General features: G+C 41.1%; 1 protein-coding gene across 1 annotated transcript in view; it reads left to right on the top strand.

Annotated features, from left to right (window-relative positions):
- The first annotated feature begins 1,625 nt into the window (after positions 1 to 1,625).
- LOC115583391 (calcium-dependent secretion activator 1-like) overlaps positions 1,626 to 25,388 on the top strand; it is a 243,925-nt gene continuing 220,162 nt past the window's right edge. The window contains exon 1 of the mRNA XM_030420176.1: positions 1,626 to 2,390. Within this exon, the coding sequence (XP_030276036.1) occupies positions 2,040 to 2,390 (351 nt within the window). The 5' untranslated portion in view covers positions 1,626 to 2,039. The remainder of the gene's footprint in view (positions 2,391 to 25,388) is intronic.

Genomic DNA, 25,388 nt, shown 5'->3' with positions numbered 1-25,388 from the left:
CAATACAGTCTTATCAAGCTGCTTTCCAAAGCAGGCTTCCCTCAGATGTCCAGGGAATTGTATTAAAATGAACTCCACTAATTTTACATATTAAAAGGGCAGAGTGTAGTTTTAGAGAAGGAATTCAGACACAGAAATGTAATATTTACAATATTATTGAGGTAATAATACAAACTCAGTGATATGTATTTTTTTCCCACAAGTGAATAAACAAGCTGTTCTCAGAGGAAATTAAGGTCCCAGAACAAACCTTCTACGTAAAACAGTATAAATTGTGTTATCCTTTAAGATCAGTTTGTCTATTCAGTCATGACAACCAAGACAGTTTATTTAGTTTGTTCAGGCAGAAACAATCCAGATCTTCTTTGTCTGGTCAAAATTTCTTCCCAAAAACTACAGTGGGGAGTTCTGCTGCATGTCTGAAGTAGAATAAAGCTTTTAGTGTCTTAAAGTTAGTATGTTTATGTCAACAATGTTATATCATTTAAAAACAAATAAAAATGTGTTTTTTCTTTAAATTGTTCAGTTCTGTGTTCATAACATGCTGTTGGGCACAGATGGTCTTGTAATGTGAGGGGTTTAAAGATCAGTCTTAAGCCTCCTGAAATGCTCACAAACTCATCAAGGCTGCCTCGATAATATCAAACATAATTTGATTTACAGCTGAAATATGGACGATAACATCTCTACCTTCCGAGCCGGACCACAACAACCAATGAGAGAGGCATCCTGGAGCAGCTGGCGGCGCTGCCAAGCAACGGTTAATATCTTTACATTAGGTAGCATTTAACTGTTGACAGAAACTTCAAATCTCACCCCCAGTTCTCAGTGAAGAATAGAAAACCCATGTTGATTGCTTCTCCACACTCACACAAATTCATTTAACCTACTTTTGTTTTTTCTCACTGTAATATGTAACAACAGTAAGTTGTTGCATATTTTGATTATATCTGCTTCCCCATGAGATCATGTGAGAGGGATCATAAGCCAGAGTGTTGAAACAACATCCATGTGAGTGTTATTTACATAGGTTTTATTCAAAATGTATTAATATTAAATGTGGCACGTGTCCAAATTGCACTTTCTTAGATAGTTGCAACAAACCCACAAAGTGTGACGCTGATTAGATGAAACTTCTTGGGATATGTGACTAACACAAATACACAGACACACGCACACACACACGCACACACACACGCACACACACACACACACACACACACACACACACACAGATCATTGTGTGGTTACTATGGCCCTGTATGATTTCAGGTGAAATGTTGTCTCTTGTGGCCCACCTTCACTGAACAGCTGGTCCATTCTTCCTGAACAACCTGCTCAACTCTCACAATTCCCCCCAAACACACGTTTCTTTTAATACTGAAAAGACTCGTGGTAATTTACAAAGACTATCATTACATCTCATGCATGGCATTTCAGCAGACTCTACGTTTAATTCATTAAATAGAGAAGAAAGAGGAAGAGGAAAATAAAGACTCATGGGGTAATCATTCAATTGATTCTGTTTACCAATAGAGAAGCTTTTATTGTGAAAACCAAAGCGCTACGATTCCGGTCTGGTGCTGTCTAATGCTGTCTGCTTTTTACTCCTCTGGATCATCAGGTGGCCGTTCATCTATTGTGCTCACAACCTGATCAAACTGATCCCAGAGCAGCCGGGGATCAGGTTTCAGCACCGCGGTCAGCTCCGAGCTCTGCCCCCCTCTTCCTCCTCCTCCTCCTCCTCCTGTTTCCTCCTCCTGTTTTCCTCCCTGCGACCCCTCCCCCTTTATATGTGCTCTCATCATAAATCCCTCCTATGTGCTACTGACACACACACTTGAAAGCTTCGGAAATCACGCAACCGACTAGACTCTGTACCACTTTGGTTGGCAGATTTTTCCCCCCTGAAAAGCACCAGTGTCATCTGCCCGGCTCCCTCTGGATCTCCCTGTCCGTGGCTCACACGGAAGCTCATCGCATCTTTTTCTATACTTTTGCAGTCTTACCTTTAAAGCAGGAACAGTCTCCGTTGAAGAATGTTGGACCCGTCTTCCAGCGAGGAGGAAGGGGATGAGATACTGGAGGTGGAGCACAAAGAGGTGGCGGCCCCGCAGAGCCTCGGAGGAGCCCGGCTGTCCCCGGGCCGAGCAGCCGACGGCCACGGAGGCACAGGGCTCCAGCCCCGGGGCCGTGGGTGCGGCGTTGGCCGACCCTCGAGCCCCAGCCCGTCGGTGGGCAGCGACAAGGAGAAAGAAGACCTGGAGAAGATGCAGAGAGAGGAGGAGGAGAAGAAGAAGAGACTCCAGCTGTATGTGTTTGTGATGCGCTGCATCGCCTATCCATTCAACGCAAAGCAACCTACTGATATGGCCAGAAGGCAGCAGAAGGTAAGCTCAGGGTGAAAAGGGAGACACAAACCTAGACCAACTCCAAAGATGTGCTCTTAATCCAGCCGTCACTTCTAGAAGGAATCACTCAGATTCATGGCACCAACTGTTGCTTCCATAGCGCACCAGGTCGCTGCAAGATTTTCAGTCGAATATTCAAGAACGCAAAATATCAGTCGGTCGAATGAAACCTGAGACAAGCTTCTTCACATATTGAATCCAGTGCACATGTATCGATACTTTGAGTAGAAAAGGTAGTTGATCGACTGTGGTGTATGAAGTGCAGTGTGAGCTGACAGGTACTCTACCTCACTGCACAATAAGCAGCTACCAGAGGCACGGCAGTAACTCCACACGAGCTGATTTCATGTTTCATTTTGATCGAAAATAATTTCTTTTCTCCTTCCACCCAACATCCTGGATTGATCTTGACAAAGCTAAACTGCCCTACACCGAGTTGAAGGGTTTCGGAAACAGTCGGATGTGATCATCGAAAGTACGAACTACACAAGGAGATGACACGAGAGAGCAGGAGAGGAGACAGCAGCAAGCCAGAATGTGTATTCATGTCGTTCCCACCCATCGTGGTAGCTCTGGCATATGTGACTTGCCTCTGGGTGTAGAAGCATCAGTGCTGTCGCCTCCTTCTGCTAGTCTCAAGCCGAGCTCTGATTAGAGCCTCTGTTGCACAGGAGAAATAGCTCCTCCACAGCACGGAGCAGTGCACTGAATGACATCCTCTGTCTGGGAGGAAGGTTTCTCTATGCCATAGAGCAGCTTTGATGACGTTCATTATGAAGAAGATTTTACTATGACCATCACACTACTTTATACAAAGCAAATGTATATGAAATCATTATTAAATAAGATTAAGCATTACATTGCTAAAGATGTCATATGCAAGATGTGGAGATACCAGCAGAACAGCTGTTTCTTTACAAAGAGTCGCACTTGGCTGTGCACATTAATAGTAAAGGATGTACTTGTGTAAAGAATGAGAAAGAGAGCTTGAGATCCTCTCACACTGTTTCTGAACGAGAAGATCATCAGTACCTCTACTGGAGCTACAGACATTGACTGACGCGTGGCCCTGAGCCTACACCCTGTCTACACCAGTTGCGTAGTGTAAGCAGCATGTCAGCAGCAGCAGCAGCAGCTCCTCCATCCGTGTCTGCACTCAGGGATCCTTTCAGCTGCAGTAGTGCTGTGCAGTTCTCACACAAGCAAAAACAGTTACAGTAGTTAATAATGTAAGTTAGAAGAAAAGGTAGCTGAGGACACAAATTGTGATCCATTACAATATGATGATAGGAGTGGCTGAAACATGTCCCGACTGTCTGTCAAGCAGAATGAACCTTAGCAGCCAGGTTTCTGAGGCACTTTGTTCACTTGCATGGGCTTCAGATGTAACTTATACTGAACTGCCTCTCACTTTCTTTCTCTCTGTATGTCTCTCTCTTGTCTGTCTCTCTGTCTTGTTTCATTCACATAAAAGCATCAATCGCCTCCCAAGCACCCGTTCAAGGAGGTCAACCCATTACCAGGATAAGTGTTGGCAGTTCATGTCCCTGTAAACCACAGACAGGTTGAGATTTCTTTAGGATCATGTTGCAAAGCACTTGTGCCTATGTTTGGAAAATGTGGTGTTTGGCTTTATTTATTTATTTTTAACATTATGTGGAAGACTATTTATTGTGTTTCAAAGATATCTATTGAAGTTAGCATGCTAACCAGCTAGCCTCTAGCCAGTTCATGCCTCTCAACTCAGATATTAAACAACACCAACACTGCTCCGAGCTCATGGTCTGGTTAGAGTCAGCCAAAATGACTGCTAGCTGCATGACTTATTGAGCTTACAAGCTAACACCAGAGATATAGTATATAGAGAGATTAGTATGGTAATATGACCCCTTTTTGTTAGGAATATGAAATTGTCAGGTCCCCACAAAGGGTCTGTTACTCCACTTTGTTACAGCACCAACACAAATCATTTTGACCATTAGTATGCCTCATCACAACGACTGAAGACTGGCAGTCTAGTCTACTCCTTCAACACCAAACTTTACACTCTCCACCATTACAGGCAGTAAGTAATCTGACTAAACATGGTTTCAGCAGTAACTTGATGTATAAAGTGTCATATGAAACCAGGTTTCCTTCACAAGGCAAACAGATTAGATTCTGCTTCTCTGTAGCTTCAAGAGTTTATGTGCACATCCCATGACAAAGACCCAAGACAGGGAGGCATTACTGAGGCAGACGCTTGATGAAATGAAAGACAAAAATCAATGTTTATGTGTGCATAATTGTGCCCATTTGCGCCCATTTGCACAGCTCAACAGTGAGTGTATTTGTAAAATTTAGACATTTGAAAAGTAAGAAAAAAACAGTGTACTCTCCCAGAATATGGCCTGTCCTCAAATTGCCAAGTCTGGTGTCTTAATAAAGTCTCCAAATTCTAAGCTACATATTCACTGCAAGAGAAACTTAACAGATTTCTCATGCATCATATTTCATATATCATAAAATCCATCTCACCCCTTCTTTATCAGTAGGAGACAGGAAAACATCAAAACATGTTGGCAGATATACAGTCACCATTATGTCCTCCTCCTCTTAGACTTTATAATGGCTAGCATGTAGTTTGAGACAGAATTACAGAATCATAATTCATGAAAATGGTTCATTTGGCACACAGGGATTGTGCTTTACAGATAGCAAGCAGAAACATCTGTTTGTGAAAGCAAGCAGAGGAAAAAAACAGTAATATCATGATCTGAGTTGATCCCAACTCAGATCCCAAGAGTTGTGACACTGTGAAAACACGAGTAACACATAATGTGATTATTTGCCACTACCCGTTGACATATACTCAACTGATAAACGTAGAGAGACAACATATATTCAGTGTTTGACATAATCAACTTCATTGTTTTTTGTAAATATCTGCTTCTACTGAATTGATACTAGCAACATGTTTCAAACAAGTTGAGAGAGGGGCAACAGCAGACTGTGAAAGTTGTGGAATTTTCCAAAAACACCTGTTTGGAAGAGGTTTGAAGTTCTTTGATAACAGGTGATAGAATCATGATTGGGTACGACTGGACCACATGGACCAGGGTCCACCACTTAATGAAACACATGATTGTGTAAAGGAAGTGACTCTCTGGGCTCAGGAACAGGAACACTTTGTAAAACTATTGTCAGTGAAAACAGTTCTTCTGCAAATGAAAGCACTCTTTTTTAAATTACGTTTATTTATGTCGTGCAACACTTTTGGAAACAGGGTTGTATAGTTATTGAAAATGTGTAATTATTGATTATTAATGATACAGCATGTTGTTAAGGCTACAGAGTCAAGTGTATTCTGGCTAGTCACATTAACCAAAATTGACAGGTTTAGGTCAATTCTTGTCAAATTTATCAATCAGACTATTATCATCTATTTCTTATAAAAAGCAAGAAGCTTTCACATCAAACTATTTTCAAAACCACATTTTGAAAATGATCAGGGATGCATAGTATGGATTTATTTCAGCCAATACCGATTACTGATAATTTTACATAAGATAGGTTATGGTTTCATATTTTTGTATTTTATAAATAAGTTCAGTACCTGTAGTTTCAGCACACCTGAGAGTATGAAAAGCTAAGATGTCCAACCACCACAGCGTACGTTTGTCTCTCTAGTCTGTACTGCTTGGTTCCACCTGAGTGCAGCAGTTCATTGTCACTGGCATGAGAACAGCGTGGTCTCTCTAATGAGGGAAAATAGTAATGATTGTAATGACTTGTTTGACGGTTGGATGTAATCACATGTGATCACAGAATCAATTTTGGAATGGTGGTCTATAGGCAAAATGTGTTTTTGGGCTACTGGAACAAACTGGTAGTAAGGCTGACTCACCACACTGTATCTATGGTCTCATTGCCTTTGGGGGCCTGGAATCTTGACACCGCTGTAAGGTTGCCAGGCAAGCTGGTTAGACTTTAGGACGTCACCCTACATTGTTGCTGTTTGCCAAGAAATACTTTCAGCATGTTAGGTTACTGCAAATCCACTACTTGTCATTCTTACATTTTTGTGTTCAAAAGAGATTCAAAATGTTAACTGGTGAGTTTTAAAGGTGTTGGTAGTAGGGCTGTAATCTCCTGGTCGACTGGTCGATTTATTGGTCGATACGTTCTGGCTCGACCAAAATTCTGATTGGTCGATTTTTAATTACATGCTGCTATGGCAGTGCGTAAACACGCAGCGGGTCCTCTCCATCCCAATGCTGTGTGTCCTGCATTTGGCATATTTGACTTAATCAGGAGGAAAGTACCAAGTGCTAATGGGGGTGTCTTCAGAACACCCCCCTTGTTTTCACTATTTTGGATTAGCTCAACCTACTACAGACAAACAGATTGAAGAAGTACTAGAAGGCCTAGGTCCGATGGTTTGTTAAATATTTATTTATTTTTAAGCGTTTCATTTACAGTCATTCCTATTCTACCATGTCAAAGACATCAGCAGTGTGGCAGCATTTAATAAAAATAGAAAATGGAAAAAAAGTAGAATGCAAAGTTTGCAAACAACAGTTTGTGTATCACAGCTCGACTACAAACATGGCATACCACCTAAAAACGGTAAGCTGACTTGTCTGCGTTAGGTTGCTCCGTCCGTTTTAAGTATTTGAACATATCAGAATTGGCATATTTCAATGTTTTAGTCTAGTTGTTTTATAACTACAGGCACACCTGCCTGCAACAGCAGCATCCGAGGACATGCACAGAGCGAAATGGTCGTGTCTGTCAATTATTATAACATGACAAAAACAATTGTCTAAATATTCCTTAACAGTTCTTGTGCTGATATCACTAGTTGACATAGTATATTTTCAGAAATCATGGGCTAAGATATTGCGCAGATGCATGTGATGCAAAACACTGTCGGAGCCAGACTTGAGTGTGTTTATTGATTAATTAATTTTAATTAAATAATTTCAGTGCAAAATAATTGGGTCAAAAATGATTTAATCTAAAGCAAATAGACTACTAGTCTTTATGTTTATTTTTAATTAATTAAGCGTAAGGCTACCAATGCAACTAGGAAGTTCTAGTTCGAATTGAAATGTAAACAAAGGTACTCGATGTGTTAAGTTATAAATAGTGCAGCCATAGTTAAGCTGAGAAAGTGCCATTGTTTCTGGGACTGCATGGTACATTTTTGTCTGACATAAACATAGACATGACCGCCGTCCCTCCGCCCTCCGGCTAGACGTGAGGGGGTAAACCGTTGACACTGACCCCCTCTCTCCCGGAGGAGAGTGCTACTTGCGGGCACACGGTGCAGCAGCCAGGGTGAGACCGGCTGTGCTGGGAGTTTACAGTCCCCGAAAGAGCGGTGCGTCAGACATCGGCTACCCGCCTCCGCAGTTACGACGGTGTTTGCGTGGCGCATCACCCTCCGACCCTCTAGCGAGGTCGCGGGCGACACGCTTCCAGCTGCTGGAGGCAGGGACCGAGAGGTCCGGCGAGGGACAGCAGGTGGTCGCTTGCCCGAATCGATTCAGAGGATTTTATGAATCGATATTGAATTGGGAAAAAATATATTGCAATGCATTGATGAATCGATATTCTTACCCACCCCTAGTCCCCTGTATTTGGCTTTATCCCAAGTCAAGCTAATTGTTTTCTGGCTCCAGTTCCAACAAACAGACAGGTGTTCTGATGGTCTATAACTCTCAGCAAGAAATAAAGGTAGTCAGAGAATGTCTATTACATTTTTCAGAAAAATCTGTAAAGAAATGCATGCTCATAGCTTATGACCCAGTTAGCTACCTGGAACTAAATAGTTTGTATGGAGCTTAATGGTTGTAATTTTGGCTTTGACTTTTGGCCAAAAATCATATTCGAAGTTTGTTTGTTTATACATATTAATATTCAAATATATTCGAATATTTCTTCATAATATTTTGACCTTTAAGTGAATTCAGTAACACCTATATTGGTATCAAACTTAAGTTGTATATGTTCTGTCCACCAGAGGGCAGTGTATTAGTCAATGTCAGTAGACAGGCAATGATGTTTTCAGAAGAAAAACACACTCACGACAGTTTTTTAATTCTTTTTATTAAAAGTCAGACCCCTCCTCCTCTTCCAGCTTGCTGGGATGTAGTGTTGACAGGTGGGCTCTCAAGTCGCTGGTCGTCGCGTGGTATGTGAGTTTGGTCCTACATATTTTACATATTACTTTGTCCTTAGTGGAAAAGCGGAAAGAAAACGGAACGGAATGGAATTTTGTCCTTAGTCGTGATTTTTCCCTGTTCCTTTGGGAACCCAAAGTGGTGCCACACGTTGCTTTTCAGATGGTCTGGAGTGTAGATTTCAAACTCCTCAGGCGTAGTTGTTGTAGGCGTTGGTGTGGCCATTGTTCTGGTATACAAAATAGGCGCTAACCAGGACGCTAACGTCACCTACAGGAGCCCAGATGACCAATAATAGCCTTGCTAATGAGCTCGCGATTCACAACTTCACCAGGCATGAAAAAGCCTCGGAATCTGAATTGAAAACAACGTTTACAAGCAAACACATTTACAAAAAATATTGCCCATAACAGGTTCGAATATTAAGGGCTGCCTAGTATTCGTTCGAATATCTTTATTTTTGTAAATATTCGAATTATATTCGAATAACGAAGTTCGGAGTCAAAGCCCTAGTTGTAATGATGGTCCATCCATTGTATAAGTTAGGTTTATTATTTCTATCAGCATGTAAAGAAATGTGCTTTTTAAAGCGTGACACAATAAAACGGACAGTTAGTGGAATATTCTTTGAGCATCGATACAAGAACATCACAGAAAGCTGGGTGAGGGAGGGGGCTGCTGGTGTAAATCACACAAACTGAGATGTCATCCTGACTTGTGATTCTATATTATGGAGAGAACAGTCAGAAGTCATGAAGATAAAAAACAGTATATCTGTGACTGGCCATGAACAGACTGCTGCATCTCTTTCAGTTCTGGTTGGTCATGTTGTGCCTTCTCACAGAAAAAAAAACACCTCTTCATATCCAGTAAATTGGCACATGTGGAGCAAGGATGGATGGAACAGTGTTTAAGCCTGAAAGACATCCAAGAATCTAATGCTGTGTTGTTGTCATGTGATAAAGTGCCGTTGGAACAGACATAAATCATGACATACATAAAGTATGTGACTTGAATTAGGGGTGTTCCAACAAGGGTACCTCACGATTCGATTTGATTTCGATTATGGGAGCTTCGATTCTTGGATTATAACGATTGTCGATTCGATTCAATTATTGGTGCCACGATTCTTCGATTATTGTGATTTTTAATGCTTTTTTCCATACAAGATTGATTTTGTCTTTATCTGTGGCTACATTTGTAAATAAATAGCTTATAAATTAACTCTGTTCCTCTACACTCATTAAATAAATAACAAGGTTTTTTGAACATTTGACTTGTATTTTTCAAAGACACAAAATATTTTATTTTATGACTCGGTAAACATTTGCACTTTGACCTACTTAACTTTGACCATGGAAAGCTCCACTTACAAGAGAGCCCCCTCTATTGGTGGAAAACACTGAAAACAGTCAAGCCCTGGATTTAATGAGTTCATTAATTCAAGTAAACAAGATATGTACTTCCATCAAATTTATTTAATGGAAAATGGAAACTTACTCAGTCTGGAATATGGATAGGATAACTCAGAGTCCTGCACGGGTTTGGGTACCCGACGGGTGACCTGCACAATTTGGATGAAACGGGTGAAAAATAATGTCCTGTGTCGGACACGGGTGCGGATCGGGTCGGACGCCTAGAGAGCGTGGGTCGGGTTTTGCGATTGTCATTTTCATGGCGTCAGGTGCAAAAAAAAATAAAAAATCATTAGCAACACATCTTCAAAAATATGCCTGCATTTCAATATGATAAGCATGTACCGTATTGACTTGAATATAGGACGAGGTTTTTTTGGATGAAAATTATGTGGAAAAAGTGGGGTCGTCTTATAATCGGGGTCTAACCGTTGACACATGCTGATAGGGTATGTGAGGAGGGTATGTGAGTTTGTTATTGAGAAACGAATTTTGGTTATCAGAGTCTTTTTCTGAAGTCTTGAAAAGAGGGGTCGTCTTATAATCAGGGTCGTCCTATATTCGGGACAATACGGTATATTTTATATGAGCTCATTCATGCATGCTTGCGCCCTCCCAGAACTCCCATTCCCCACGCTGGCTTACTTTCATTTTTAAAAACTGAGTCAGTCTAATTTTGCTTCGGGTGCGGGTCGGACGTCGGTATCAATTTATAGCGGGTCGGCTTGGGTGCGGAAGGTAATTTGTGCTACTGTCGGGAAACGGGTCGGATGCGGTTTTAAGTACGACGGGTATGGGCGGGTGCGGGTTTGCAAAATAAGACCCGTGCAGGACTCTGGGATAACTTAACAAAAAAGCTGCCATATTCCAAGGGAACTAATTGCATTCTTCTGAACGAAAGTGCATAATTCAACTGAACTCATGGATTAAAGAAATATTTTTTCGAGCTGTAGCCAAGTCATATTCCCAATTTGTAATTTGTGAAACATGTTACAGGGCACGTTACTTGACACATGCTAAAATGATTAGAGAAACCATGTTCTCTAATGCAGACATCAAGTTTAAATATTTGACCAACATTGTTTGACAGGAGGATGATCTGAACAGCTGTTCTATTCACAATTAAAATGTTTTTTGTCTTTTCAATGTAATTTTCAATCTATGAAATCAAACTAGGCCATTTTTGCCAGGCTTCTCTTAAGTTTTACTCTTTCAAATCGACCAACCATCTCCGTCGATGTCTCAACCATCGACAGAACTTTTCAGCCTGTGCCTGAGCCTCTTATTGTTTAACAGAAAAATACATCATACAAACAGCAACTTTTGCAGCCTTGTCAGTCTGATGGCGAGTTATCACCTTTCTGTCATCACTAACATGCTGTTAATAATCAAAGAAGCTCTGAGGCTTTACATTTGTTCTATATGTTATAATACAAGATTTCAGCATTGAGCTACAATCAGGCTCCATTCATGATTTTGTACAGTCAAACTAACCAGAAACTTCTTATTGATTATTATAAAGTTTCAGGGTGTTCCTGTAATCATGGTAACTCACGGTGCCAGAGGGGAGGGAGACACGCTGAAGCCGTTTACACAGATACACTGCAGACAAAGTCCAGACTATAGTTGTTATTTCACACATGTAGCACACAACAGGAGACTCTCCATGTTAGACGAGTTCTCACGTGTTGACTAAACTCAAAAACTAATTGATAACGTAGCAGCATGACGAGTCCTTGCTAGCTAAGCAGCTAAACTTTAGCGCCGCTCCGTGTTTAGATCCCGCCCTGTGTGGGTCACTAGACTGTCATTGGTCAGGCGCACACACGCTGTTAACGATACCACTGGCAGTAGAGTGTGACAATCTGTCAATAAAGATAAGCCAACAGTTGTTCTCCTCCGATCTGCATTGATCTCAGAAGTCGCCTCTGTGAAGTTTGAATGACGGAAATGTTTTGCAAGTCCAAGTCAAGTCTCAAGTCTCTGAGCTAGAGTCCAAGTCAGCTCTCAATTATCTAAACTATAGTCCAAGTCAAGTCTCAACTCTTTGAACTAGGGTTCAAGTCGTGTCTCAAATCTTTGAACTAAAGTCTAAGTCAAGTCTCTTCTGGTTGTAATGAGCGTTCTAACATCTGCTGCATGCCGTCCGATCTGCTTAGAACACTGTGTTGTTATATCTATGGAATTCAAAGTGTGTTCTGAATTATCATCAATCCTCTATATATTAGCAGAGTATTATCAGGTGTTTGGCATATGATCACTTTAAACAGTCTACTGCAATGTAATATGATCGTTTATATTCATTCAGCAAACGTTGCATTTGGTGATTCTTTTATTTGTGCTTGTGTGTAGTTCCCATAGGCAAAGCTTGTGACAAACAGGAGAGCGGCAGCAATTGTTGTGCTTGACGACGTGGTGTTGTTGGCATCTGTGGCCATGCGCATCTCAGCTGTCTAAAAGTTGCTCAGGTGAGCTCTACTGAGAGCAGGCTGTTTCTGTGCCTGCACCTTTAAATGCTAATGAGCTCCATCTGTCAATGCCTGCCTTGCTTTCTACACGCCCCTCTCAGGGAGAGGATGCCGCTTACACTAGCGGTAGCATGTGCTAATGTTTACGGTGGATGTAACGCTATGGCTCGCCGAGATGCTGTCATTCAACCATACCAGTTTGACCCAGAATCAGACCCAGAAGGAGAGGCTCCTGAAGAAGTACAGACTGCGGCTGCAGCAGGACGTTTCAGGATGGTTGGTGTGTCTGAAAATGTTACTTGTGTTGTTACAGTTATTACCATGTAGCTAATGCGAGATCCTGCTAACAGTAAGGTAACTTATAGTTCTTCGGCAACTGTAAATACTATCAAAACGTGGCGACACTTACCTGTGGTTCAGGTGCAGTTGCTGGGTCCGGTATGGGTGGGACTGATCCTTTTACGAGGGTCAGTGTCGAGGCAAAGCCAGCTTTGTACTGACCCTCGTTACTGAAGCAGTCCGATGTGAAGTGGTTGGCACACACAAACAAACTAACACGAACCGTAGCCGGCACATTGTCATTAAAAATTAAACGCAACCACTGTCTCTTCTGTTCTTCTGTAGCTGGGACAGAATATAGGCACTGATGTTGATTTATACAACCAACAACAGAGCAATTTGCGTGTCTAGCTCTGAGTGACGACATTGCGAAACACTGCTGTCTCACCGCTGGACACACCGAACTTCACCTCGGGGATGAACGCCCCCCTCTCAGATATCTCCTATCATCGCGCATAGTAGGTCTTTCTTGCATAACAACTGAACATATAAACACTGGTGCAATATACTCACTATAAAAGGTCCTCCTCATGTTGACTCCATATTTCACACAAAGGTCACTGGTGAGAACACATCACCTCTGCAGTACTCACTAAAGGTCTTGTTATCTTCAATCAGAGTCAACATGTTATTTTGGTGTCATCATGTTACAGTTGATCCACTTCGGGAGATCCCATGACATTCTTCTGCACTCTGGGAAGTGCATGATGAAAGATGCGTTGATCTCATGTGTACTGAAGGCCTTTCACTTCATGATCTTCATGTATCAAGTGTGGGATAGTGCATGAACTGACTTTGCTTGCAAATTGTTGACGCAAATAACCCACTTGCAATCTCAACTTAAAAATAGCAATGTCTAGCAATGAAATTAGAGTTCTCAAATTACGACCCGACCCGGCCCGCGGGTTTTTAAGCCCGAACCCGACGAAGCCCGACACACCAGCATGAATTGTCTGCCCGAACCGGGCCTGAACCGGGCCCGAACCCGACCCTCCGTGCGCCTGCATTGTTTTCCTCATACACTTGTTATCGTAACTTTACGCAGCAGCATCAGGTCTGCGTCTGCCCCTCCCCATGAAGCAGGAAGTCCGACCCAACCCGGCTCATTTGCGTATTTTTTCGTCCCGAACCTGGCCGAACCTGCGGGTCCGGTCGGGTTTGTCGGGCCGGGCCGACCCGTTGAGAACTCTAAATTGAATACTTACGCATGTCCTGTATTTTATTTCCAGTTTTTGTAGCTTTATACTTCTACTTCAGTAGATTTCAGAGGGAATTATTTTTTTTACTTTTTTTTACTGCACTAGATTTATTTGACAGCTATGTAGAAATACCAGTTACCCCACAGATTTAGATTTTACACCCCACAGAGTGACTTTAAGCTGGAGTCAAGGGATGCCAGTGCAGGGGCGTCATTGACATAAATGGGCTTGGAAATGTGAGTGTGTATTTGTGCGTGTGTGTATGTGTAAATTTGTCTGCTAATGTCAGTCTTAGCATGTTCCAAAGGCCATTACACACCAGGGCATGACAAAGAAACCACACAAATATGAAAATAATCACATAATAATATTTTAAAATACCAAAGTTGCAAACAGACTAACTGATAAAGACAGCAGTAGACCCCATGTTAGCCCACCTCTAGTGTTTGGCCTTGTTTCCCCACCTGAGATGTGGTTTGGAAACTGCTACTCTGAGATCACTCCTGTCATAAGTCAGCTTTCTTTTGACAGGACTTCTTCAGAATGGTGACTTGTGTTGTTTATGTAGTAAATTCTGTGTCTGTGATGAAGTTGCTTTTCTGTCTCTCAGGGAAATAAGCACGATGTATTGATCTTCTGATGGTGTGGTCACTTTTGGTCTGGCTGATCGTGGTTGAATACATCTGATGCAGTATGTGTAAAGCGTTTGAGAGTTCCATGCTCTGACCTCCCTACAAACCTTTAGTCTTTTAATGCTGAGAAAGCCCCTCTTTAACTTCTTTCATTTACTCTCTGAATCTTCAAACTTTATGAGCTTTTTTTTTAGGAGTATGTGATAATATTAAAGTTTTTCAATTTAGTCACTGCACCTTTATGCATTTCCTCAAAGAAATCTGAAAAACACCAAGCTTTCAACCACAGCCAAGATGAAAAACAACACATATGTGCCCACATAAATGCCTTTATGGTCTACACATTCATTAAAGTAGATGGAGGTCATTCAAAGCTTTTGCCTCCACACTGCTGCTTATATGCTCCATCAATAAACTACTATTTCAATTTTAGTAATGGTGTTTGAGTTTCCAATCATAAAAGCTGTCTCTTTTGTTATTATCATTACCCCCCACCCTCCACATTGTGTGATCCAAACACAATGTCCCATTCCATTATGATGTTCTGATGTTTTCATCATAATTAATAATTGCTCCCACACTGAACTCACTCAGATGAGAAACAGTAGATGCCTTGTAGGTGCAAACCCGTCACTAGCTCATGTAGAAACAGTCCTACAAACATTACACATCAGTGTTTTCTGTTCATTCATCACTAATAAAAGGGACAACCAACTCATTTTGATTTTAGACTGCAAGAGAGAATGAAAAAAACACTTCAAAGGCTCTTGAATGCAAGCCATCCAAAAACAGATCAGTGTCATAGTTCAGTCACTATGTCAGAGTCAGTCTGTCTCTTATAAGGGGATATATAGAGGTAGACAGAATAAAAGTCTAATTTGGCATTCTGTGTTTAGATCACACTGTGGAGCTCATACGCCTTCTCAAACACATTTGCCAGTCAGCTGGGCAGTGGGTGGTACTGCACTGGGCTTGAGATGCTGTGGGCTGGAAAGAGATGAAGCCATGGCTGTTCCTTCTTTGAAACATTTCTTTCATGTTCAAACCTGTCTTATGAGGACTTTGCAAAATGCAATTTTAGGTCTTGTTGCCGGTAGAGGTGCTTTGATGACAAACCATTGTGTCCCTCCTTTGTGAGACCAGAAATCGGAGCACCTGTTAGTGCCATGAAGACAGACACCCTTTACTTCCAGTTTTGTTTCGTTTTGACTAACTTCCAACTGCTAAAAAATTTGAATGGACATTGCTGGGGCTGGCCGTTCATGGGGTCCTGATGGTCAGAGCTCCTGGCTGTTAACAAACCCATACCATACACTGCCAGCAAGCCTGTTTCTTAATGTATGCACTTGTGCAAGTGAATGAATCTGCCCTAGACACTAATCATTTTTGTAACATTAGTCACGCTGTAATGTTTAGGCATTAAAGGGATATTCCGGTGTAAATTTAATCCATGGTCTAACACACCGTGAAACTGTGTTAGACTCCCTCTCGAGAGGTCAAGTTAGCAGACCGCTAATTTACGGAGTTTTATCAACCTCAGAAACGACCGCACGACAACAATACACTGCAGTAAATGGATCCAAATATAAACCGCCACCAAAAAGCCACAAATAATGCTCAGAACAGCACCAAACTTCAGCAACAGTACAAATAGAGTCCCAGCATATAGTCCGGGGCATTAAAACTCCACTAGCTTAGCTGGATTTCTACTGAAAAGCTGACAAAATTTACCACTCTTCTGCAGCAGCTTCCTGTTGACGGGAAGTCCCGACGAGTCGATTACCGAGTGCAGTAGAGTTCCGTGGCTCATGGATGAAAATGTAAGATTATGACTCCATGGAAAAGCAATCAAAGTTCATATGTGTCTTACCTGCCAGTTTATAACAGTTATTATCGAGAGCGGACAGGGAAAAGAACGGAATTGAGCATTTCTAACCGCACTCGGTAATCGTCGCGTCGGGACTTCCCCAACCCGGAAGCTGATGGAGGAGAGTTGAAATCTGTTTTTAGCTTCCCAATAGAAATCCAGCTAAGCTAGTGGAGGTTAGATGCCCGAGACTATGTGCTGAGACCCTATTTGTACTGTTGCTGAAGTTTGGTGCTGTTCTGAGCATTATTTGGGGGTTTTTGGAGGCGGTTTATATTTGGATCTCAAACTGTACTTACTGTACTAAATGGACGATCTGTAAGATATGCTCAGAGTTTTAGCTTTAAACATAAAGTAACATCATCACCATAATGTGAAGGAACAGAAGTGCACAGAACCACCAAGAGGCATGTTTCATCTTGAAGATACAAGGTAGTGGCAGCTGCTATGTTTTACAAGCTCTGAAAGCATTTAGTGTAATAATGAACAAAATATGTTCTCAAAAATGTTCTTACAGATATTTTCTTAAGAGTAAGATTTGTAAATATTCCAGCTGTAGAGGCCATTTTCACCCACTGCTGTTTTCCTACTCTCTGTTGCTTCACTCTTGCTGTTGAACTTAGTGTTGGCAGGTTATACAGTAAAATGGTATCTTGTGGTATTAAAAAATAATGTCCCATTCATTTTCACAACTGAAAAAAATGTTGCATATTGTGTGCATGTGTAAATACTTTAAGTAATGATAGTGATAGCCAGAGATGATAGTCCTTTAAAAAACTCAAAATGCAGCTCAAAATACTTGACAACAAATTAATTACATACAGTGAAAGCTTCACATATAAGTGGAACTTCAAATTAAGACTAACATGTTAAAAATGTTAATGTGACAAAGTCCTACAATGGGATTGGAAACCAGCTTGTGATAATACTGTACACTGTGGGAAAATTTGGGGAAGGTTTAATGGTATCAAAAATTGGATACCGCCCAACCCTAGTTGAGCTCAGCCCCATTGCCCCTGGTGACTCCCCCCTCAGTCCAGGCACACTCAAGTGTAACTTGCTCCACAGCCATGAGCCAGTTAGAGTGTGGTCACCTATGATGCTTTTGGGAAACACCTTTCAAGCTGCTGTAGCTTGAATGTGAGATATGAGAGTGAACCGAAAAAGTTATAAAAAAACTAAAGCAAACCCTGATTTGAAAGAGTCTGTAAAACTCTGCAGATCTAACGTGAATCAGATAACTGGGCGATAATAGTATCAGGGTCTGTCACTAAAAGGGGCAACTTTCCACACAAGCATTTAACCCATTGTTATTATAAAACATGTTGATGTCATCTATTTTTGTTATAAAAATGTAGCTCAAACACTTAATGATTGTTAAAATAATTTAGCATTGCACTCACCAAGGTAATTGCTGAGATGTAAACACCCAGGTCAACCAAACTTACACTATCTGAAAGGAAAAGGGAGGCAAACAGTACAATTACTGTAACAAAACTGCACAACAACTGTCTGTTATAGGCACACATCTTGTCTTATTTTGACTTTGTTGTCACCACGTTGTTGTGTTCCCTAACCCTAAAGCTACAAACATTTACAGTAAAACTGGTTCCATGTCTCTATGAACAGAGAACCGTTGCAGTGTATCCAGAACACTGCACTGCGCCTCATTTACAATCTTCTCCCTTGTGACCCCCCTCCTCTGTGACCTCCACTGGCTTCCTGTTTCAGCCAGCATCCAATTCAAGACGATGGTGCTGGCCTATAAGGCCGTCAAAGGAACTGCACCTGTCTACCTCCAAACACTGGTCAGTGAGCGCACTTCCCTCATCTACATCAGCTGGCTGGCTGGTACCCCCATCACTGAGAGCAAACAAAGCTTGCTCAGCGAAGTTGCGACTCATCTCTGTTTCGGCACCTCAGTGGTGGAACGAACTCCCAACCATTGTCAGGACAGCAGAATCACTCTCCATCTTCTGCAAAAGACTCAAGACTCATCTGTTCAGACTTCGCCTCGACACCACATAGCATAACTCTCTCACAACACCCCCCCATGCACTATCATATCGTCAGCACTTCGATCATAGCACTTATGCACTTAAAGTATCTTTGATGAATAGCAATTACGAGCAATGACATAGAGACTTATTGCCCCTGTCAGTAATGTCGCTTGCACTGGTAACCAATCGATCATTTCTAATCCTGTTCCCTTTGAAGATGCATTTTGTACCCCTATGTGACAAATCTTTGTATCTATCGGTGTTTTGAGAGCCAAACAACTTTAAACTGCTGTCTAGAGGTTGTACAATCTTGCTGAAATATGACACATTCCATGAAAAAGTCAATACTGATATTCAGCATTCATTCCTCTCTCTTTTAAATTTGATGGGAATCAAAGAGCCTAGTTCCTTTCCTCGGGACCCAAATGGTCTGATTTGTGCTGTGATAAACACCTACCTAAAACCAGGTACAACAAGGGTTGTCTGGAGCTCTGCCTCCCAGAATAAAACATTATCAATTAAAAAAACATCAATGTGGACTACTATGAAGACAAAATGTAACACTTTTATTAAAGGTAAAGATGCATTATTTTGCCACACAGCAGTGTAAATACAGTAGGTATATACAGCAGGCAATTATGGGGGGGTGCCCCTTGATAGCAAAATGACCAAAGTGCACTGGGCTTGTTAAACTGCCCTCCCTCTCCATCCCCCTGCCATCACTGATAGGCAGACTGTTTGGAGGTTTGGACCCAGATGCTATCCTGTCTGGACACAGACCTATAACTGATAAATTATTGACTGAGTATTTCAATTGAAATCATTGCAGCGGTCCAGTAAACTCACAGACCAATTGCTTGCGTTTGAAGTTGCTCATGTAATGCTACTCAGTCAATCAAATCCTTGTATTGTGTTAAGTGTTGTTATTGGAATTAGACAGATACACACACAGATTGTCATGGTGGACCAGAGAAGGTGGACCCAGATACAGTGGATGGCAGGCAGGAAGATCAATGGATTAAATTTTATTAAGGATGAAAGCTATGCAAACTTTGACTTTTGGTTACATGCAGGACTCAAACCTCATTGGTCATGGGAGAGAATTAAATTTGCACTAAATTAAGATTTGTAGCGCCGCATTATGTAATAACGCCGCATTATGTAATAATCTGCCACATTTTGTAATAAAATTCTTGAACGCAATATGTAATAAACTTTGCCGCATTATGTAATAAGTTATTACATATTGGGTCAGTTATTACAAAATGCAGGTGTTGCACTTTTTTTTTACCAAGAAAATGTACTAAGTTGGTGCATTATGTAATAAAACATCAAATTGGATGTCTTAATTACAAAAACACATTATACCATCAGAACGACATTGACATTAAGCATACCAGCATGAATCATAAATATGAATTAGTTTTAAAAACTGCAAGGTTCAAGGTTTATTTATTTATATTTTATGCATTTACAAGGTTAATTTATTATCATGTATTACAACACAATGGTTTAAAAAGAAAACTAGGTTTGAATCCTTTGCGCTACATTCACGAAAAAAAAAGAAAAAAAAATCTTTAAGAAACTCGGGAGTTTAGGATGAGTTCAGGAGTCTCATAGCCTGAGGGAAGAAGCTGCTCTGTAGTCTGGTGGTATGGCAGCAGATAATTTAATTTAATTGATCTTTATTTGTAGAGGGACCTTGTACAATATTGAACATAAATGTTGATTTTATTGTCCAAAACCTTTAAGGTTTGTTAATACAGAGACTCCAGTGGTTTAATGACGCTATCCCCATCTTGCCCCAACATGTGATGCATTATGAGATATGGGAAACAGTCATATCGTACATGAAGGTCTTGGCAGCATCCTTTGAAAGACAGTCTCTAATATGGCTTGTCAGTCCACTCTGTGCTCCTTTCCATGGCACCTGTCAACTTCCCAGCAACTAGCTCAGTTTATTTTGCATGTGTATATAAAACAGTGTCATTGCCAAACATTTGTATATCTGTCCCACAACACACTTGTGGGAGATCATTAATGTAAAGACTGAATAATAGAGAGCCTAACCCCCAATTTCCACTGGATACTTCTCCTCTGCGTTGCGTCTCCGCCACTCCGGCGGAGCACATACGTTTCACTTTAGTCAATGTGTCAATCCCCACCATGTCCGCTGTGCTGCGTATCTGCTCCGTCCCAGCTCTGGCAGTCCAGAGCCCTCCGGCACAGATACGCAGGACTTCTATTTCTGGCGGATGCCGGAGCACGACGCAGCAATTCAGCTGAATTTAGCACGGAGCAGACAGAAAGTCAAGCGCCGAAATAAAAAAACAACATCTGGTTACTTTTCAAAATAAAACACTCCTATTGACACCAGCACACAAATCTCAAAAAAGAGACAAACACAAGCTCTTCTGCTGATCCTTCGGTCGGGAACACTTCGCGTTGTTGTTTTTAATAACACAGACCTATAACTGCGGTCGTGAGTGATTATGTGATTATCGCGGGAACTCCTCGGCCTCGTGACGCCAGCTGTCTACCGTACTGCGCCGTGGCGGACTCAAACCGCAACCGGTGGGGATTGCCGGACGGCAGAGCAAAACCGGATAGGAGCCGTAACGCAGTGGACACGTATCCAGTGGAAATTGGGGGTAACACAGAGCCTTGAGGCACACCCATTGTACACTTCAAATTGCTTGACAATGCTTCATTAACTTTAACATACTGCAACCAATCAGATGGGTGTGAAGATATCCATGCCAACATTCTAGATATAAAATTGAATCTGGAAAGTATTGAAATGAGAACATTGTGATTTACTTGATCAAAAGCTTTGTACAAATCTAAGAACACAGCACCAACCACCCCTCCTTTGTCTGGCTCAGATTTGGCTCGCTCTATGAGATGTAAAGTAGCTATTTCAATGGAGTGATAGGGTTGAAAGCCAAACTGCTTTGGATGTGAGCCAAAATTGCTGGTATTGAGATATGCTGTCAGTTGCTTGATGGCAACCTTCCCAGCAACTTTGGATAATACTGGCAGTATGCTTATAGGTCTATAATTGCTGGCTTGAGCTGAGTTCATTTGACAGGTGTGAAAGAGTCTAGAGATGCTGTGGTGGACGTAGTAAGTGTAACTGTCTTTTGCTACTTATATGAGGAAAAAAATACCACAGTTGTACGTGGAAAAGTATCTGTACTCCTGTCTGTCACCGGCAGACAGCTTCCAGTTTAGGATTACGTAACTTACGTAACTTTGTCACTTTCCAGGATATTTGGTGGGTCAGGATCTCAATCATAGAACATTATGAAAGCATCCATATGATTATAAACAGACAGTGGGTACATGTTTAGATTGACAGGTAGACACTGGGGGAAACATGTTCACAAAACACACAGATCTCAATGTCATGACGTGTACTGTCACACCCCTTTTGAATCCACAGCGCTGGCTTGCTGTGGTAATTACACACAGGTTCGTCTTTATGCTGGAGCTGCTTGGTCCTGTGCTAACAAACAACGGCGGAGAATTGGCGAACTGCTGCTGTGGCGATAATGCAGTGTCTCTGTGTGAAAAGGGCTACTGGAAGTCACACAGTGGGAGGACTTGAAAAGCAACACACAGCACATGAAGGCACAATTTCAAAATAAAACAGGAAATAATAAAACAACAAAACCAGGATCATGAAAATGTATTGTGACAAAATAAACCCCACATACTAACATACTAAAAGTGTTAGCGTTACAACACAACAGGTTCACGTTTAATGCCATTTGTTTTTTTACATAAATAAGCCCCCTAGCAAAAGTTATGTTTCACATTCAGCAATAAACCTGATGTGACGGTAAATCCCATGATTATATCCTATATCATTTGAGGTTACAAGCTAATATTTGCTGCAATTAGAGCATAGCTTTGAGCAAACCTTATACACATATCACAATTAGAGATGGTGCCGATCAATTGGTAACTGATCGGATCGGGCCGATATGGTAAAAAAACGATCGATCGGGAAATCCGATAAAAGGTTAAAATCACCGATCCGATCGCATTATACATATATTATACATGTGCTTGTGTTTGTTACATTCTGGATCCAAAGGGGGCGGTAGTGCGCCAAACCGCTGCCGCTTCAAAACAAAGAAGAAGTGTTGTGTTGCGGTCACACTGCCTGCATGCACTGCTAACATGTCAGTTATATGGAAGTTCTTTGAAATATGTGAGACAGATGTCACACACGCCAGCTATGACGCATGCAAGCGTTTAGTGCCTCGTGGGGGAAACAAACCAAGTAGTTTTAATACTACCAATTTAATTAGGCACTTGAAGTCGTTTCACAGCAAGGAACATAACGATTTCCTGCAACTAACTAGCGAAAAGAAAAAGACAACGCCGACCCCACAGGCACTGCTGCAAACAACATTGGAGAGCACGCAGCCCTACAACCCTCGCGGTGAGAAGGCCATGGGAATCACAAGAAGGCTATATAGCTTATATAGGCTCAATTTATATTTTATTTTTTTATACTATGTATGCAACAATACAGCCATTTAAATGGCTAATATCAATAAATGACTGAACTTTCAACCTTCAGCTCTTCTTGACTGCCTTCTAGAGGCCATTTTGGCATATTGTTTTCCACAGTGCCACTGCTGCTATGAAGGAATATTGAAGTTACTGTTATGCAATAAATAAAGGTAATCTAGTAGTATAAATAAATAATTACAAGGTTAACATAAATGAAAGACTATAGGCCTTTGCATGAGTGGATGAATTAATGGGGAAAAAAGAGTAAAATAATATAAATATTAATAATATCGTTCCACGTGATCGATCGGTTCTGATCGGTAATCGGATCGGTGAGACTTTAGGTGATTGGTGATCGGTATCGGTCCCAAAAAACCTGATCGGACCATCTCTAATCACAATCATTGTCTATGATGGTTCAGAGCAGGTTGTGCCCAGTCACACCAAAAAGTAAAACTGATAAATTCATTTGTATGTCCTCGTGAAATAGGTGGTGCCACATACTTTACATCAGTGGTCTCAAACTGATCCAGTAAACGGCCGTTGTGGCTGCAGGTTTTCATTCCAACCAAGCAAAAACACACCTGACTCGACTTATTCAATCAACTGAATTTTTGGAAACGCATCTTAAAACCCATTTTTATTCCACGGCTTTCAACCCAGCATGAGACTCTGCTCTTGTTTTAGTGTTTTAGTGTCTTATTGTTTTTATTGTTTTAACATTTTTATTGTTTTATTGTTTTTATTTATTTTATGTTTTTGGTTTCCATGTTTTATGTTTCATGTTCTATTCCTGTTCATGCACAGCACTTTGTTCCAGCTATGGCTGCTTAAAGCGCTTTATAAATAAAGTTGAGTTGAGTTGAGTTGAATTGTCTTTACACACTTGATTTGTTGGATCAGGGTCAGTTGATTGAATAAGTCAAGTCTGGTGTGTTCTTGCTTGGTTGGAATGAAAACCTTCAGCCACAGCGGCCCTTTACTGGATCACTTTGAGACCACTGCTTTACATGATATATTGCTTACTCTAAGTTTCACTCATCATTAGTTACCATTCTGAATTATGTTTGTTAGGCAGTTTAAACTCTGGCAGAGCAGGACTGAATTGGATGTGTGTTGCACAGCTAATATATAGCTTCCTCCATTTTGGACCCTTGAGCTCTCTTGTTTTCTGAAAGGTCAGCAGTCCAAAAGGTTTATTCAGTGGTTCAAATATACAAGTGAAACCCTCCCTACTAATCCCACTTCTTTACCTGTCCACTCACTGACAACTAACCACTGTTCACAGGATTCAATATTTTAAATTTTAGGTAATGCAGACCAAAAAATACAGTGTTGGAAATAATTTTGTTTCTTGGTGGGTAGTGCTGTTTATGCCGTATGTGATGAACTGGAAATCATCTTGGCTCTACTGAGCTTTTTAGCCCCTTTCAGTTTTGATTTTAGATTCTGCAGCATTAACCTTTGGGTTCAGTCTCACTGCACTCATCAACCTTGTTCACAGCAAAATTTGTTTTCAGTGAAAAATAACCCTCTGAACACTATTTAATTAAGGTGTCCTAAAACATGGTTGCTCTGTGTCTGCTGGATGGGACTTTCGTTCTACGGGCTGTCACATACCCTGATAAAAAATCAAGGGTTTTTAGGTGTCATACCAAAAAGTTTTTTTTGGGCTTCACTGAAGCTGATGTGATACTCCTACTTGACAAGCTGTTTGTTGAAAACATCTCCTTTGTTTGTCCTCTGGTTCACTCTCTAATAAAATAACTCATGACAATGATGCTGTAAATATATAGTCCTCTATAGTAATGTGCCATGCCTTTAGGTTTTAAAGACCTCTGTCTATAGGGGATTCCCACTAGATTGACAATATAAAATCACACATATCATTCTACCTAATTTATTTCCCAGTCGTCAGGAGTATTGCCAGCTCTTAATTGGAGCAAGGATCCGTACTTTAAATTTCTTGTTCTGTGTTGTTTTTTTCTTTTATTTACATTGCTTTTCTCTCCTAATCAGGCCGGGGGGATTAGTATGCCCAGGTGAGACACTTTACACAGTAACACAATCAGGCCATCTGCCTGCTTGTTTTCAGCATCACAATAGGGGCTCTGATGAATACACTTCTCTTTGCTCTCCATCTCTGCTGCTCAACACTTATTCTTCAGCCTCTTTTGTCTCTTTCTGTTTTTGTCATTTTTCCAGATAAGCGTGGCCTTAAAGGGCCACTTCACCAATTTTACACATCAAAGTCTGTTTACAGGTGCTTAGGAGTACTATTACAAATGTGTAAAAAATGCTCTGGGCTCATTGAGTATTGAATGTCATTCCCAGGTTTTGAGTTTTGACAATCTGGGAATGAG

The sequence above is a fragment of the Sparus aurata genome, chromosome 6 (assembly GCF_900880675.1).
Source record: "Sparus aurata chromosome 6, fSpaAur1.1, whole genome shotgun sequence".
NCBI lineage: Eukaryota > Metazoa > Chordata > Actinopteri > Spariformes > Sparidae > Sparus > Sparus aurata.
The sequence above is the reverse complement of the archived record's forward strand: the minus strand, read 5'-3'. Positions and strand labels throughout refer to the sequence as shown.